The sequence below is a fragment of the Rhinopithecus bieti genome, unplaced genomic scaffold, assembly GCF_001698545.2.
Source record: "Rhinopithecus bieti isolate Rb0 unplaced genomic scaffold, ASM169854v2 scaffold_19482, whole genome shotgun sequence".
NCBI classification, from domain to species: domain Eukaryota; kingdom Metazoa; phylum Chordata; class Mammalia; order Primates; family Cercopithecidae; genus Rhinopithecus; species Rhinopithecus bieti.
The window spans coordinates 2,962,875-2,980,758 of NW_016809768.1; the positions used below are offsets into that span (position 1 = coordinate 2,962,875).

Consider the following 17,884-nt stretch of genomic DNA (forward strand, 5'->3'; position numbering starts at 1 on the left):
AATTGCCTTCCTCCACCCTGGCTTTGTGTTGGGCGGAGGGCACCAAGATAGATTAAACCTGATTCATGCACCGTTCTTCCCAAGCAGGCTACTCCCAAAGGGCCAGGCATGGAGCAGGGTGGTGGGTGAATTGTGCCTCTCAAAAAGACGTGTCCAAGTCCTAAACCCCACTGTGAATGTGACCCTACTTAAAGACAGGGTCATCCTAGGTGTGATCAAGTTAAGATGAGGTCTTGATGGATTAGGGTAGGCTCTAAATCCTATGACTGGTGCCCTTAGAGACAGATTTAGTCACAGACACAGAGAAAAGCGACCATGTGATATCTTGATTTCAGACATCTGGCCTCCAAAACTGTGACAGAACACATTTCTGTTGTCCTAAGCCATGCAGGCACTTTGTTACAGCAGCCCTGAGTCAAAGTCCCTGCCCCTCTTATTGGCTGTGTAAATTATGGGACCACATTGAGCCCTGTCCTCAACTGCAAAATGGGTGTGAGGACCCACCCGGCAGGTGCTGCAGGGTGGAATCAACACAGGTGCAAGGGGTGGAAAGCGTCCAGCTAACAGAGGGCTTGTGCTCACTCCCCAAGTTCCAGCCATGTGGAGGGTTCAGCCTCTCCTTGCCCCATGTACCCTGTGTTATCAACGTTGCTGACACACTGGTCCCCAGGTCTGGCCTGTTGGTGGTCTGACTCCCACTCAGCCTTCAAGCCTTGCATCAAAGTCATGTTCCATAAGCCCCATTCCTCCCTCTACCTCCAGGTGGAGTTGGTCTCCATTAGGAGTCCCCCACAACACGGTCTTCCTAAAGCATGGTGTGCCCTTGTTTGCTGCAATCAGCACTTCAAGGTGGATGCCTGACACACACAAATGACTCCATCCTAAACTTTCTGTTGCGGGATTGGGGTTGCCAATTCATAGGATCCAGAAAAAAGCAAGACATCGATGTGCTTTCCTTTGGGTGCCTGGCGTGACACCAATTCCCATTTGGTTAGTGATGACTGAATGACTCTTGTTTCAAGAGCAAATGAAATGAATAGCAAGAAAATAGACACCTGCCATACCAGCTGTCATGCTGTCATCTAGGGGTGACTATTTTGGGGAGGCAGCCATTGGTCTATGTATAAATACTTACATGAGGTTTTAGTTTTGTTTTATTTAAAGTTTGGTTGGGTACAGAAAACACACACACACTTAACAGGTAAAAATATCCAAATAAAATTTACTGCAACTTTTGTAGAATTTTATTTGTGCTACAAGACACGTTGCATAGGAAAACTATTTAAAGCCCCTGAGGAAAAAATATCCATGGTTTAAGGTGCAACTGGTTTTGTATCTTCTTTGGGGAAAAGGTGATAGATGATCTCTGGGAGAAATTATGGGGTGGAGTTGAGAAGCACAATCGAAGGTTACATGGTGGGATGATTGGCAAATTGTGTGTCCTGGTTCTTGCAGCATAAAATAGCTAGTGTTTGTTTATTTTCAGTCCATTGGTCTTCAGTATCTGAATAAGTAGCTATACAACGTTTCAGGCCAGTAAGGGAGTATACATTGATTACACTAAGGAAGTAACATGTTTCAGGAAAGCAGTTTTAGAGAATGAGATTTGGGATCCCAAATGGCCCCTGACAACTGCAGGCACACAGGTATGTCCTGGCACGTTGCTGGGGATCACCTCCCTCTACTGATTTGCTGGGTATCAGTCCTTCCTCCTGCTCCCTTCCAAGACGTGACATCTATGAGGCATTGTGAGATTCACACAGCATGTCTGCACCCTAAAGTTATTAATGCAACACTGTGCCAAGTTCCTGATTTTATGTGAGACACATTTTCATTTTTACAAAATGCTCATCTTGCTCAGATGATCTTTACATTGTACAAAAACCGGTTTCATCTAAACTATTGCTTCCTTGGAGGAGACGCAGGTACACCAGGAAGGAAGAGGGGTTAAGCCTTAGATGAAATGAAGTGCGGAGTTTGGCAAATGGCAGCTGGCACCTGTGCACATCAGCATAAGGCGTTGCTTGTGAGGCCAACCACAGCATCTGCAAGAAGCACGAGAGTCGGTGGCCACCAAGGCTCTGATTCGCTCGTGAAGTTTTCTTCCTGTCCACAGAAGAGGCAGCAAACTCTATGGGAAGCACTGCTTTGACCCCAAGGAAAAAACAGTACAATGGCCTCGTAGCAGCAGGACCACCTCACTCTCAAATGGCATTGTTCTTGTCAATGACTAAATGCACACTGGCACGGCTGCTTTCTAATCTATTGGCAGAAACAGCTCAGGGCACCTACATGCTAACGCGGGACTTCACTCTGCCCACCAAAGCTCACCACAGAGTCACATGTTCTGTGGATGGTCATTCACTACGCGTGAGGCAAAGCTCAGAAGACAATGAAATCCGAGGAGGGCACAGGACCTCGGGCCTTCTCAGAAAGCATGAGCTGTACCTGTTTACTGAAGGGCCACTTTTCCCACGTGATTCACGTTCTGATGTGTAGGGAGTGACAGAGGTCCAACAACCGAACGAGTGTCTTTCTGGGCTGAGTGTTGAAATGCAAAGTGTGGCCGGGAATCAGAAATGCCCCCAGTGACCTTTAAATACCTATATACATCTCTAACATAATTTAAAAAGGTCTACGACAACATAAAAACCTCAACAGCCTGTGCCCCTATTAAGTTTTCTTTTAAACCTTTATGGTCCATAAAAAAATTAGACACCACCTTTCTCATAGATCCCTTCCCCCCATTCTTTAGAAAAGTGATTTTAAATTTACATTTACCCTTAACAAATAGAAAGCGATGTGATTGGCAATGACCTGCAATAGGCAGTCCCTTCAGGCCTCTCCCTCGATGGAGGAGGGTGGCACAGGATGGGTGTAGGCCTAGCTGGCGGGCCCTAAATCTGTCTGAGCAGCCGCCCCTTCCTCCCTCTTCAGCTCCGCAGTGACAGCAGGGCACTCAGGGCAGGAGAGGGCTTGCACTCCAGAGCAGCAGGAGGGGAGGGGACCCACTCAAATCACGAAGTCGTCCTGGTCCACGGGGCTGAAGGCGGCTGCTCTCAGAATGTCCAGGGAGTTCACCAAGATCAGAGTCCCGGTGAGGTGCTTCCAGCGCTTGGTGATGGGGTTTTTCATTTTGTCCAGGCCCAGGTGCAGCTCCTGGATGACATCCCGGTAGCTGTCCCCGATCTGATGGCTCCAGGTGAGTAAGAAGTCATACGCAGGCTTCCACATGGCCTGGGAGGTGGAGTCGTAAAAAACAAAAGGAGGGAGAGAAGAAGAAAGATTAGGAGACAGAACGAGATTTGTTCCTATTACTTAGTGCAGCTTCTGTAGTGACTATTTGGGACACTCTTTCGTGAGTGAACAAGCCTACAGAAAAAACAGTGGAACCATCTCGGCGCCGGGGTCAGCACACTCCAGAGGAAAAAAAGCAGGGCTTTGTGCAAGAGTAGGTGCACAACAAATGAATCATCAGAAAGGATTTCTCTTTCCTTACAATCCTTATGGCACTTTCTCTCTGTGCCATTCATTTGGAAATTCATCCCATTCATAAAACACAGCCTTGCGCTTGGGACTTCCTGCTTCCTGGACCTTGCAAGCCCGAACCGTCTTCCAGGAAGCTTACTAGGGTGCCCTCCACAAACATGCAAGAATACAAAGGACGTCTGAGCAACAGCCCGGCCACACCGGCTTTGGCCCAAGTTATGTAACGTACCAGGTATCACTCCAGCCCAGAACAGCTCACAAAGGCCTCTGTGTATGCGTTATTGCATTATTCAATCCTATTGATGGTAATTTAAGATCAAAATTAAAGCAAGGGACAGGGAGTTCTGTTTGTCTTTCCCATGTCGTGTGGGAAGGACATCCTAAAGGCAGGGCTCATAGCAACCAATCCAGAGGACGGTTCCCGCTCAGTGAGGCGCACCCAGTGCTGGGCACATGCGTGCACATTTCCACCCATCTCACCCTCAAGGAAATGCCATGAGGCAGACCTTTTTAGAGCTGCACTGCATGGGTCCAGGGAGCCAAGGGACAGAGGGTCTCAGTGAGCTCGAAGCTCAGCCGCGGCTCACCTCGCTGTCCACAACCCCGTTCCTGTCCCGGTGAGGAGACTCGTAGGCGTCCATCTGCTGCTTGGAGACCTTGGCCAGCTTCTCGGCCAGCTCCCGCCAGCGCTGGGCCACCTCTACGGCCGTGGTCAGGAGCACGAAGTCCTGGATGAGTCTGACCACCAGACCCTGGCAGTCCATCTTCAGTAGGGCCTGCAGAAGAAGAGGCACAGTGTGAGACAGTGTAGGGAGGGAGGCAGGCTCTGCTCCCCGCAGAATTCCAGCAGATGGCGCAGGAATGGCCATGGGCTCTCTATTCTCCATGTTCCCTGGCCTACCAAATGTCCCCTGAAATTGATCACTGCCAGGGCTCATGGGAGAGAAAAGATGATGTGCAGAGCGTGCTGGGTTCACCAGCGTCTCCCTCCAAAGCCCACATCCACCCAGAACCTCAGAACGGGACCCTACTTGAAAATGGGGTCTTTGCAGAGAGAATTAAGATGAGGTTCTTCTGCATTAGGGGAAGTCACCAATGACTGGCGTCTTCATAAGAAGAGAAAGCAGACACAGAGGCAGAGGGAAGAAGGCCATGTGAAGATGGAGGCAGAAGCTGGACAGACGCGGCCACAAGCCAAGGAATAGCAGGAGGGTTGAGCCAGCAGGGCCCAGGCCTGCAACACCTTCTCCCCCACCGCTTCCAGACGGGGCCATCCTGGGACTCCTGACTGAGACCTGTGGCCTCCTGAACAGTGAGAGGACAAGTATCTGTTGTTTGAAGTCCCTTGGTTTGTGGTCATTTGTCTTGGTAGCCCCGGGAAGCTAACAGACGGGGTGAATATGGATTATAGTTGTCACCATTCCCACTCTCTGGGGATGCCAGAGAGAAATGAATGCATTTCACCAAATAGACACCATAGCCTGAGGCTGAAAGGGACGGAGGACGAGCTGGACCTGCTGAGCGTGCAGTGCTGACACTGGCCAGTTAGAGAGCACTAAGGGCAGAAGGGACAAAGGCTGATGGACTCGGACTCAGACACAGACCACCCAGGGAGAAGAAGACAGAGAACAGAAGAGGCCCGGGGCAGAGACAGAGGGTGAACCACCAAGAACCACAGTGATCAGGAGATCCACAGACCTCCCCCAGGACTGTGCAACATGAGAAAACAGTTTCCACAGTTGGTGGGATTGCTCCCACGCCAAAGCGGCAAGAACTTTGTACTGTGTCTTTAGGACAGGGATTACTAACCACAGAGGAAGTCAGAGGGGAGGTAACAGGACAGACAGCCCTGCTGGGACAGTGGCCGGATGGGACAGGCACTGAACATATGGCTCAATAGCCTAATATACGTGGCGGACCCCAGGCTGGGGTCAAACTCACATTTCTGGTTTAAAGAAACAAATCAAATTGGCTAGCACAAGCCAGCAGGCCTGCTAGTCCTGCACACCGTGCCAAGTCACATGACTGCCACTGGGTGTCATGCGAGCGACTCTGGCGCCATCCTAATTATAAATGAGGCCACACATGTTTAGCGTGCGGCTCTGAGCCAGTCAGGATGACATCACCAGGAAGGCAGGAGAGCCGCACGCTGCGTCTGATTCTCGTCTGAGTCTCCTCTGCCATAGAAGGCACAGCTCACTGCCACCCTTCAAGCTTTCTCTCATCCAACAACGGGAAAGGCTTGGCTTCCAGGGCAAAGCGGCCCGAGGCAGCCCAGAGACGGTTTCTGAGGCTCCCGTGGGCCCTCGGACAGGCGAGTTGCTAAGAAGAAAGGAAAGTCACCAGGCCTGGTGCTCTTTCTCTCTATGCTCTGCTTCAGCACCTGAGGCTGGCTGCCAGCACTGTTTGGCCAACTATTTTGTGCGGATAGCTGGGTCATCTTGCTAGCGCTCATGCAGTCGGCTGGGCTGCTTGCTTCAAAGCGAGCCCAGCTGTTTTAGACTGAGTATTCTAAGGTACATTTTAAGTTTACTTGGGGGTAGTCTAACAATACAAAGAGGTGACCTTTTTGGTGACGTGTGGCATGCATCAGCCAGAGTAGGTGACTCACAATCCTTCCAGGTGGGCCCCCACTATCTCAATCCATGCAATTTAAAAAGAACCATGAGCACCGGGCGCCGGTAATCACGCCTGTAATCCCAGCACTTTGGGAGGCCGAGGCGGGCGGATCACAAGGTCAGGAGATCGAGACCATCCTGGCTAACACGGTGAAACCCCGTCTCTACTAAAAATACAAAAAATTAGCCGGGTGTGATGGCGGGTGCCTGTACTCCCAGCTACTTGGGAGGGTGAGGCAGGAGAATGGTGTGAACCCGGGAGGCAGAGCTTGCAGTGAGCCGAGATAGCACCATTGCACTCCAGGCTGGGCCACAGAATGACTCAGTCTCAAAAAAAAAAAAGAACCATGAGCGACAGATCATTCTGATGCCTCCCTAGATATGAGAGGCTGAGGCTGACAGCTGGCTACCAACGAGGCTGGCCAGAAGGGGGGGGTTTGAGGACCTGGTGGCCGTTTCTGTTTTTGTAGAAGCTACTAGAAACTCAGGGCTTGCTGACTGGGCTCCTCCACTCCCCAGAGCCACCCCACAAAGCAGAGTCTGAGTTCAACCCACTTTACAGAAGAAGCTGAGAGAGGCAAAGTGGGTTTCCCACCTAGAAATGCCACAGCCAGAGCTGCCTCTGGGCACCCATCCCCAGCTCCTCCCTGCTGTGTAGGCTGCAAGGCGTCTGTTCTACAGATAAGCACAAGAAGCCCGCAGACGCCAGGCTTGTCCCGGGTCCCACAGCTGGAAGTGACAGGCGTGGGGGCAAACGCAAACTTCTTGGCACTCGGCCAGCGTCCTTCTGATGCCGTGAGCCCCACAGGGCATTGGGAATTGAACCGCATGTAATACTGGTCTGGATTACGCTTCATATCAACTATTTATATATTTCAGAAGAAGGTGTGTTTCAATTTGAATTTGGACATATTCAAAATAAATTGTTTTAAAAAATGAAATGTTGCTAGATTCGTTTCAGCAGATAAAAAGCATACAGGTGTGTATTCACGTGTTTGGAGGGTGTGTACTAAGCTGGTAGGCTGTCAGATCCTAATTTTCTTGCTGGGGTGGGAGCCTCGTCTGCTGTCCTCGGAAGGTGTGCTGGACCACCACAGGGTTTGACACGAAGTCACTCAGTGTCCCCACTCAGGTCTTTTGTGGCTACTCAGCACACATCAAGCCCATCTGGCTGTGGGCACAGCTGCCTGGCTCCAAAGCAGCCTCATTTTCTAGGTAACAGAACATGTCAAAGTCACCTGCTTCTGACTCGAGTCATTCCTGGCACGAGTGATCAAAACTGCTCTTTCCCCAGGGGAACTGAGCACAGGTCCCCAACGTCCTGGGAAACACAGGTGTTCTCTGGCCCCCGGGAAGGAGAGCGCCTGGACTCCATCCAGGGGCAGCCAGGGTCCCATTTCCATGGATCCTGGATGAATGGAGAGGTCGGCACTTCCAACACCAAGAATGAAGGCATCTTTCCCTCACTCACTTTGGCTCCACTTACACAACTTTTACTGAGTCCAGCCCTGGTTTAGTTTGTTACAAACCACCCGTACCATCAACAAGGCATAATCGATGCATATTTTCAAAGGGCAAATTTTGGGTGCCCGCCAATTGTTAGCAATAGAAAAATTTCACAGCAGGAGGCTCTAGCTCTAGGAGCCTGATCCCTGCAGCTTCCTCTTTTTATGGGCACACAGGTACACCAGGAAACACTCAGTGGACTGATGCACTATCCTGATTTCAGTTGGAATTTTGTTAAAGTGAGTACACTATGAGTTCAGTCAGGGTTACTGAACTTTATAAAGGGACAGATAGTAATTTTGGCTTTGTGGGACACACGAGGCCTGAAAGCCACAGACAAAGCATATGGGAATGGGCGTGGCTGAGTTCCAACAAAATGCCATTGACAGGAATAGCAGACCTGGGGGCTAGAGTTTGGCAGCTTGTTTCAAGAGACATTCTTGGCCAGGCATGGTGGCTCACCCCTATAACACTAGCATTTTGGGAGGCTGAGGGGGGAGGATTGCTTGAGTTCAATGAGTTCCACATCAGCCTGGGCAACACAGTGAAACCTTGTCTTTCTACTACAGACAAAAAACCAAAAAATTAGCTGGGTGTGGTGGCACGTGCCTGTGGTCCCAGCTACTTGGGAGGCTGAGGTGGGAGGACTGCTGGAGCCCAGGAGTTCGAGGCTGCAGTAAGCTGTGATCACACCACTGCACTCCCACCTAGCGGACAGAGCAAGACCTTGTCTCAAAAAAGGGGCGGGGGGGAATATTCTTATAAAGTACAAAGAAATACAATTCAGGCTTTTTTGCTGCATGTTTATTCCATCCTGCTTCCTTCCCAACATGTCCCAAAACTGGAAGGGAAGCCTTCTGCACATGGCACCTGGACAATGGGCCCAGCCTCCTTCCCTTTCCCACGTTAACAGCCACAGGCTCTGGCTCTGGGGCTGCCTGGGAGGAACCCCCCAGGACCCCATCCAATGCACACTGTCCATCAACTCCTCCTCTTCTGGAGGTTAAAGTACGTCTTCTCCCAATTCACAGAGAGTCCTTCCACACCATTCTTTCCCACCCCAATGCGCCCCATGCACTTGCTAGCTTCCTTATTTCTGTTAGTTTTCAAGTCTCTTTGGGTTTATTCCAGCCCCTACTCCACTCCTAAAACAAGCACCCTCCCTTGCTTTGCATCCCACAGCAACTCCTCTTTCTTTCTCTTAGGAACTTCTCCACAGAGCCCGACATGCCTATTTCCCTACCTCCCACAGCTTCAGCAAAACGTCCCTGCTACAGCCATCACCGATGGCTCCAGGTCACCACACCCCACGGCTTCGTTCTTATGGTGGATCCAGGACCAGTTGTGACAGCTCACTCTGGCCCCTTAGGAAGTTCTCCCTGGGCCTGAGGCCACCGTGGGCTGCTTCTGCCCCCATGGCTGATGGTCACTGCCCATGGCCATCTCCAGCCAACTCCCCTTCCTTCCCCACCATAACAGAGACCACGTGCCGAGTGCTGACAGTATCCCGAGAATTGGGAATAGTCTCTTGCATCAAAAGGGTGTGGCTGAATGCAAAGTTTTCTGATTCTCAAAAAGCTGGGTTCCTTTTCAAAGGCCTCCACCACTGCCAGATGCTGCTCCCTCTCTTTGCCTGACAGGAACCCACCAACCACACAGTGTTTCTGGCCAGTCTACAGAGGATGCACTGTGAGGGTTTCATGTCCCCTGCTTCCCCTCTGATGTCTCAGGTGGCTGAAAGAAAACCCCACCCTCGAATCATGCCATTGCCACCATTTTTTTTGAACATGGGACCACGAAAGAGCATAAGGCTTAAATGTGAATGTGCACGCTTCTCCTTTCATAAATATTTATGACTCCCCCTACGGCTGATTGAATATGTATATTTGGCCACCAATATCCATAAATTCTTGTTGCCTTTGCCCCTCCCTTGAAGTGTCTGTTTTTGGCTTCTGGCAGGAGGCCTTCCTTCCCAACCTGTCAGAATAGCCACCCACAGGCTGCAACCCTTTATGAGGAATGAGGTTCTCCTTTCCAAATGCACAAACCTTGTCATTCTTCAGCGACACCATCACAGGCTCTAGTGGGAGAGAGGTGGCCAGGACAGAGGGGTACTCTGAGTGCAGCCACAGCCATGTTGCTGGGAAGGGGCAGGCAGAAGCACTGGGATGCCTTACGCACGGGCTCTATCAAAAACAGGCGCAAAAACAATGGAAAGAGAAAATGGAACCACAGAACAGAAGCATGGTACGGCCACGTGAGAATGCCTCCAGCTTGAATTCTTAGCCCAGCCCAAGGCCTGCATTCATTCATTCATTCATCACTCATTCATTCATGCATGCATCATTCATTCATCACTCATCCATTCATTCACCACTTATCTATCGAGTGCCTCAGTGTTTCTTATGTGCCGGGGCCCTTCCTCTCATGCGACCTATGTTCAGTTAGAGTAATAATGAGAAACAAGTGCACAAGAACATAAACTTGTTTCTTTTCTTTTCTTCCTTTATTTTCAAGACAGGGTTTCACTCTGTTGTCCAGGCTAGAGTATTATAGTGCTACGATCATAGCTCACTGCAGCCTCGAACTCCTGGGCTCAAGCGATCCTCCCACCTCAGCCTCTGGAGTAGCTGGGACTATAGATGTGCACCACCACATCCGGCTGATTTAAAAAAATAAATAAATAAAGAGATGAAGCCTTACTATGTTCCTCAGGCTGGTCTTGAATTCCTGGGCTTAAGCGATTCTCCTGCCTCAGCCTCCCAAAGTGCTGGTATTACAGGTGTGAACCTCCAAGCCTGGCCAAAACAAACTGCTTCTGATTCAAGAAACACCATGGAGACAGAGGATGATGGGGTGCACGGGCTGCAGGGAAGGACGTCCTGGAGAGATGGTATTTGAGCTGGCAGCTGAGGGAGATGAGGAGGTCTGGGAAAGGGAGCTTCAGGAAGAGGAACAGCATAGCATCTGCAGGGGCTGGAAGCCCGGCGAGCTAGGTGTGTTCAGGGCAGGGGTGCACGGAGCATGGTGGCCTCCAGGGGTGGGATGGGTAGGGCAAGATCTTACAGGACTTTGTGGGGCAAGGGCAGGGGCTGACCCCGTTCTAATGGCAGTGGAGAGAGGAACAACCCAGGTCTCATTTGATTCCTTTTTCCTTCCCATCTCCCTGCATACTGACCGTCTCAAACTCTCACACTTTCCCCATCATTTCAACACTATTTCCAACCCAAGGCATCAGAACAAGGACACAGAAAGCCATGATAAAAATAAGAGGCAGGGGGTGGCCTGGCTGTGACTCTCTGGGAGGGGCAGGTAAAGCAGTGGCAGAGGCCGCAGAAATCGTGACAGCCCTGTGACGACATGCGGAATAGAACAGCCAGTTTTCAGGGTCTCCTAATAAACGCCCTGGGAGAAATCCATCTGCGGTTTCTAGAAGTTTGGTCAAGATGATGACTGACACAGGTGTCGGTGGAGACACTGCAAAACCAGTTTTACTTTATCACCACAAAATCTAACCTTGCCTCAGGGAGCCGACCTAGCCAAGGGCAAGTTTCACTTCCTCCTCTCTGGGTAGAGGAAGGACTCGGTACTGAGGACACACCCCTCCCTGCAGCGGACGGGGAGGCCCACCAACAAATCCCCTCCCAGAGACGCCAAGCAATTCGATTGAAAGAGTTTGATCATTTACGTCTTTTGGAAAAAGACAAAAAAGCAGGAAATGAGTGTAAAAGCCACCTCCTTGGAGGTTATTTCCCACAGCTGGTGAAGTACTCCCGGTCGTGTCATTTTTCCACCTCTGGTGCAGCGTCGAGATGAGTGTCCTGGGCTCACCAATGCTGTCAGGTTCCATGACGGCATGCACGGCCATGGCTGTGGTCTCGGGGCCGCCCGCACAAAGCCTCTCACAGGATGGAAGCGCTTTGTGTGCCACTGTGCTGGGTGCGCCCGTGAGGAGACCAGGCCACGGCCAGGCACCAGGTTCTGGAAAGTTATTTTACTGGAGAGCCGGGAGGTGTGCTCTGTATCACACATGGGTGATGGGTGATAGGTGATGGCTGATGGGAGGGACACAGGCCATCCCCTCCCTGCAGGTGACCCCATGTGGGGCCCCAGAGGCTCCCCTGCTGCGTTTGTTCGCTTCCTCCCCACCCAAGTGCAGTGCTGCAGCCTTCCTGGTTGCCAAGGTGGCCCCTCTGACAGCCGCTTCCAGTTCCATCTCCCTTCCCTAGCGAATCTCGTGGCTCCATGCTTCTGGTACTGCACACAACTGCAGGGCACCCAGAGAAGGTCTCTCGCCCCACTCCTGCCCCACTCCTGCTGGGCTGCGTCCCTTCTGTCTCCTGGCTCAATATGGGCAGCCGAGCCAGGTATGTGCCATGTGCAACCCTCGCCTGCACACCTGTGTCTACAGGACACTCTGGGCTCTCCCAGACACACAGGGCTCAATCCAGGGGAGCCGGGGAGGCGGCAGAAAGGCCAGGGCACCAAGAACCACACCTCTCAGAAGCTAGGACACAAGAAAGGCTGCGGGTTCTGGGGAACGAGGAAGAGCGGCACATGGCAAGGTCACAGGGTTTTCCCAGGAATGAACACCAGCGATGTGCCCCTCTCCGGAGGATAGGGGTGGACTCTGTTCCATCACAGGGAGACGTCCATAGGGACTCTCCACCACAAACACCCCTGATGGCAGAACACAGGGGTCGCTAAGCCTAGCCAAGGTAACCGCCAGGACCCAGGTCTGCTGACGGCGGGGCCGCCTGTGAGGAGCGGCGCTGAGAAAGCATTGAGCAAATGCTCCCCAGTTGGCTTGCGCGCTGGGGCGTAACCCACAGTCTGACGCTTACTTTCCCCTTTTATTTCTTTGGATTCCAGTTCACAGTTGCGCCGGCAAAACAAATGCTGTCCTCGCCCCACAACTCAAACCAACACAGAGGGGGAAGTGGAAACGACACAGAGATGTTGGAAGCTTCAAGGAAGCAAAGGCAAGAAAAACTCACATTACAATGAACTCAGACTTTGGGGCAGTGGTTCTTGAGACTCTAGAGTCACAAACCCTGTTGGGAATCTAACGAACCACAGATCTGCTCCCAAGAGATCTAAACTGAAGTGGCGAGAGCACAGGCCTCCTTCTGCCCCCACCCCCACCGGGTCCACTCGGGGACCCTCGAGGAGCTCAGAGACTCGGTGGGAAAAGTGACTGGAATGCTCTTCTTTGCAGGGTTCAGGTGGTCTGGGGCCTCCCAGGATCCCCGGTAAACCCGTATCTCCAGATGCACACTTCAAGCCCCACATCTATACCCCAGGCAGCGGGACATCAGCCACAGACACCGTCCTGATGACATACACCACGGCCCACGCCCAGGCATATTGGGAAGGCGAAAGGCTGTGCTGAGCCGCACCTATTTCAGGCAGCGGGACATCAGCCTCAGACACTGTCCTGGTGACTTACGACACCACAGCCCATGCCCATGTGCACTGGGAAGGCGGAAGGGCTTTGCTGAGCCGCACCCCTAACCTCCCAGGCACCTGCTGAGCACTCACCATCACAAGCTCCTTCTGGAAGGACTTCCGGTCTTTGTTCTCCGTGTTGTTACAGTCCTCCTTCAGCTTTTCCAGGACGGACGCCACCCGTTCGGGCTCACTATCCAGCTCTGCCCGGCAGAAAAAGGTGAGCGGCAGGTTCACGTAGCCCAGGGCGTCGGCGAAGGAGCGCCAGCTGCTGATGTTCTCCATGAGCAGGGTCCTCACGGAGGCATAGATGTAGGTGAGGAATTTGCAGGGCCGCAGGATCTGCTCCAGCAGCACCGAGGTGCTCAGCTCCGGGCCTGAGTACAGGCTGGGCCGGGCCCTGCCGACCACCAGCACGTTCTTGGCATGCACGAGGCCCACCCTGCCCTGGTAGTAGCCGATGTACCACTCCTTGGTCCACAGCTGGCCCCGGAGCCTGACCCGCTCCTCGCTGAGCAGGGCAATCCCATCGCCCTTCTTGTACTCCAGCAGGTAGTGGTTCTTGTTCTGCCGCACCACAGTCTTGAGCAACTTACCAAACTTGAGGTTGGACACCGGGCGGTCCTGGAAAGTCGGGTACTTTGTAGTGGTGGCAAACGGGGACAGGATGATTTTCCCGACTTCGTTCTTCTTGAGAAACCTCCTTTGCCCGGAAGGCTTGATGGCACTTTTAGGGGGTGGCTGAGGAGTCTGGACGCAAAACTGGGTGAGGATGGCCTCCTGGTCGTCCTTCACCTGAACCCTCAGCGTGAAGTCCGAGAGCTCGTTGGGGTTCTGGGAGGTGATGGGGAAGATCAGGCGGCTCACCTTGCCCAGCTTCAGCTGGAATCCTCGCACCACTTTGGCCTGCTCACTGGCTTTGACCTCGTAATTCATCATATTGGAAAACATACAGACCTTGAGATCCTGGGGTCTGGATAAAACGAACTGGTGCTTGCCCCATAGCTGCAGGGCCACCGGGGCAGGGTTGGGGGCCTGGCGTGTGACCTCGCTGACCAGGAGTGTCTTTGGGGCACAGTCATGCCCAAAAATGGTCACTACCGTCTTGAAGGATGGGTGGATGTGTTTGGGGCCGTAGAGACCCACTGTGACTTTTTTATGGATGAAGTCCCACACGGTGGAAGGGTAGAGGATGCTTGGGCCGTGGGCAACGATAGCCACGTACATACAGGGCTCCAGGTTGTGCAGCTGTGCCTGGACCGTGTCCCCACAGCTGCAGTTAAGCGGGACGGAGACATACGGCCCTTCCTTTGAGTCGCTCCTCAGGCACTGGAGGCCCACTGTGCTTTTGCTAAAAAGGTCATTTTTTATCTCTGCTGACACTTTCATCTCCAAGATGATAGAGGTTTTCACTTCCAGGTTGCTCAGCTTGACCTCCAGCACGGGGCTGATGCTGCAGGACCTGTCACTGTTGAGCTCCAGTGGGGGGTCCAGCAGGGCTTTCATGGAGATCTGCTGGGTCTCCCCAGGGGCGACGTGGCCCTCGGGCACGTGGATGCTGATGCTGGTGTCGGGAAGCTGCACAGCACCCCCGGAGCTATCCAGCTTGCACACGATGTTTGTCTCCACGGCTTGGGTCTGACCCCAACCAGGGCTTTGGCCAAGCAAGTCCAGGTCATGGCAAGACCGGGCCAGCTTCCGGTGGTTTAGCCAGGCAGTTCGAAAATCCTCCCGGCTCTGAAATTGCTCGGGGGCAGGTGATTTCAAGCCGGTGAAGAAACTCGACGATGTGGGAGCGTCGGACTTGGCTTGGAGGACGGAGAGTTCCGAGAGACTGTAGGAGCGCTTGCTCCTGAAGAAGGGGTTGTCCCGCCTGACCGGCGGCTCTGCGTGGAGCCCGTTTGTGACTGGAAGCTCGTCGAAGATGTTGCCAGTGCTATTCGTGGTGGCTGAGCTGGATTCAGTGAAGGAGGATGTGCCTGTGTCAAAAAGGAGCAAATCCACAGTACTTTTGGGATTCAGCTCATCCAGGCTGGGCGTGACGGGCACGTTCCCATTCAGAAACGGGTTGGTCTGGACCCCGTTCCAGAAAGGGTTATTACTGTACGTTCTGCCTGGTACTCTTTTGTCATCCGACCAACCCCCGAGCAGATCCAGCTCCTTGGCTACCTCGTCTGGGCTGTCTGGAAGATTGTCAATCATACCGCTGTCACTCAGCGTTGAGTTCCGGTAGTTCAAGGGCTGCACGTAGGAGGAGGGGATGTAGCCCATTTCGGTGGTGTTGTGTGCGTACCACCACTCACCGCCAGATGTGTCCAAGACATAGAGATGGTCGCCCTTGGAGAACTTCAGTGTGGTGAAGTTGGTGGGGCAATAGTCCTTGATCGCAATCACTTCCTTCGCATTTCCAAAAGGTGTGGGGTTGTCTACTAGCAAGGCACTGGGAGAAGGCACTGTGCAAAACACAAAGAAAACAGACAGTGAGGGCAAGGCTGGTGGTGCATCCAGAGTGCTTCCCAAAGGAGGGAGGAAGGTGATAAACCAGACAGGTGGACAATAACCCAGGCAAGTCACCAACAGAAACAAACCAAAGTGAAATTCGGTACGTAATTTACCTGGCCAATGAACTGGTTACTGAGAGCACCATTGCTACTTGGTCACTTTCAAAATCGACAGCCTATGCCCGGCAGAAGGACCACAGAGGAGCCTCTCCATCACTCACAGAAAAGCAAATCAGTGCAATGGAATATTTAACATGCCCTATGCCCTAAACATCTCATTTTGGGCAACTTTAACTTCTTAAAAGAACTGCTACTTGATACAAAGAGAAACTGAATGTGATTTACTTAGAAAACATGGTGACATGATGAGTTAGGTGACCACTGCATGTGACCAGGGACTGGAAATGAACAGTCTCCCAAAACTTCCACAATGACATGTCTGAGCTGATTCCAAAGCTCTGCCTCTCGATGGAAAGGTTCCCTCAACCTACTTCTTAAATTTCCAACCTCAACCTGATCCTCATCCAGCTGTTTCCTCAGATAAAGTATGAATTCTGAAGTCAGTTCCTTCCAACCTCTTTTATACTTATTTTACGTATTTATTTATTTATGAGACAGTGTCTCGCTCCACCACCCAGGCTGGAGTGTAGTGGCATGATCTCAGCTTACTGCGACTTCGGCCACTTAGGTTCAAGTGATTCTCCTGCCTCAGCTTCCAAAGTAGCCAAGATTACAGGTGTGTGCCACCATGTCTGGCTAATTTTTGTATTTTTAGTAGAAATGGGGTTTCACCATGTTGACCAGGCTGGTCTCGAACTCCTGACCTCAAATGATCCTCCTGCCTCAGCCTCCCAAAATGCTGGGATTACAGGCATGAGCCACTGCGCCCGGCCCAACCTCTTTTAAATTATCATTCAAAATCATGACATGAAAATAGACTGTTCACATACCTTGAAAATGAGAGATTACGCCTAGTCATAGCTCATACTAGCATTGAACAAGTGTTGAAGCAGTCTGAAAATTCCAACCCTTTAAAAGTGAATCAAGTTAATTTATGGTTCCTGCCATTAAACTCTATATGTTACCAATGTAGACAACAATTAAAACAGCGAAAATAAGTCAGTTAAACAAGTGGTGTGTTTTGAAAAATAATGGATATGATTAAATATCCAAGTGTTTTCTCTCCTTCTCATACATGAGAAGGTATATTCAGAAGATGAAGAACATTCTTTCTGAAGAAAATAAGCATATATACTTCTCCCCAGGACTCCCCTCCCCCACCTCCTAAACTGCCTCACTTCAGGAGTCTGCTGACATTCTGGCTTCCTGTAATGAACAATTGAAAGAAAGAAAGGAAATGTTTTTTTTTCTTTGTCTTTTTTTTTTTTTAAAGTTGCCAAAGCAAATGACCAAAGCAAGGAATACATTTTTAGGTGAACTAAACCTACATCTTTTCTAATGTGATTAAGTCTTCAAGTTCTATTCTATCAAGTTGCCCCCCCTCTCCACCCCGCCCCAGAAAAAAATCACCTGCCAGTTTCCTTTTCCTTTGAAAGGAAATAATCACACTTCCTTGGGAAAGTGTTAGGAAATCAGGTAGACAGTTTCTATTCATTTCCATGAACTGGGTCACAGAGATGCGCTTGGCTGGGAGCATCCCTGGGCCTTGAAGCCCCACCTACCTCCTCCTGTGAAATTACAGCAGGTGGTCTATCTGGGTGTCTCAGAGAACCCGGCTCTGGGATCACTGAACCAAGACTTGAATTGAGCCCTTAGAAACTGTGTGATCTCCAGAGCCTAAGACTTGACTCATGGTGGAGAAAAAGTATATTTCCTCAATGAGCTTTGGAGAGGATAAAACGCAAAGATGTAGATAAGGCACTTGTCATAATATTGCTTGTACCAACTTGAAGAGGCACAGGATATTATGTGAAATAGACATCTCCTGGCCCCAATGTTATCTTCTTCCATAGCTCTTATCACCAACCACTACATCATGTACCTGATGGGGTTCAGAACATGCTACCCCAAAATATAGTACCATGCATATTTTAAGCTGGAGGAATTTGAGAAACAGTAGGTGCGGGAAGAACTCCCTGCCCACCCCCTGAAGCAGGTCATAGACTCTCAAGTGGGAGGGGCCCTCACTGTATGTGGGGGACAGAGCATCCTATCTCCAAGGACACAGGGAATCTGCAATGCCCAGGCCTTGCTGTCCTCTGGCTCATGACACTTGCTCCTGCTTTTTTTTTTTTATCCCATCACAGTTTTTCCAGGACTCTCCACACCTCATCGAACCCCTCGGGTTTAACTACTTCTTTA

At 51.3% G+C, this 17,884-nt stretch overlaps 1 protein-coding gene across 3 annotated transcripts in view; it reads right to left on the bottom strand.

Moving 5' to 3' along the window:
- Positions 1-1,138: 1,138 nt before the first annotated feature.
- SH3BP4 (SH3 domain binding protein 4) overlaps positions 1,139-17,884 on the bottom strand; it is a 75,303-nt gene continuing 58,557 nt past the window's right edge. For 2 of the 3 annotated variants that reach the window (XM_017890377.1, XM_017890376.1), the window contains 3 exons: positions 13,155-15,514; positions 4,077-4,265; positions 1,139-3,237 (listed from right to left, as the gene is read on the bottom strand). In XM_017890377.1, coding sequence (XP_017745866.1) covers positions 3,013-3,237; positions 4,077-4,265; positions 13,155-15,514 — 2,774 coding nt within the window. In that variant the 3' untranslated portion in view covers positions 1,139-3,012. The remainder of the gene's footprint in view (positions 3,238-4,076; positions 4,266-13,154; positions 15,515-17,884) is intronic. The other variant, XM_017890378.1, reaches the window with a different exon arrangement.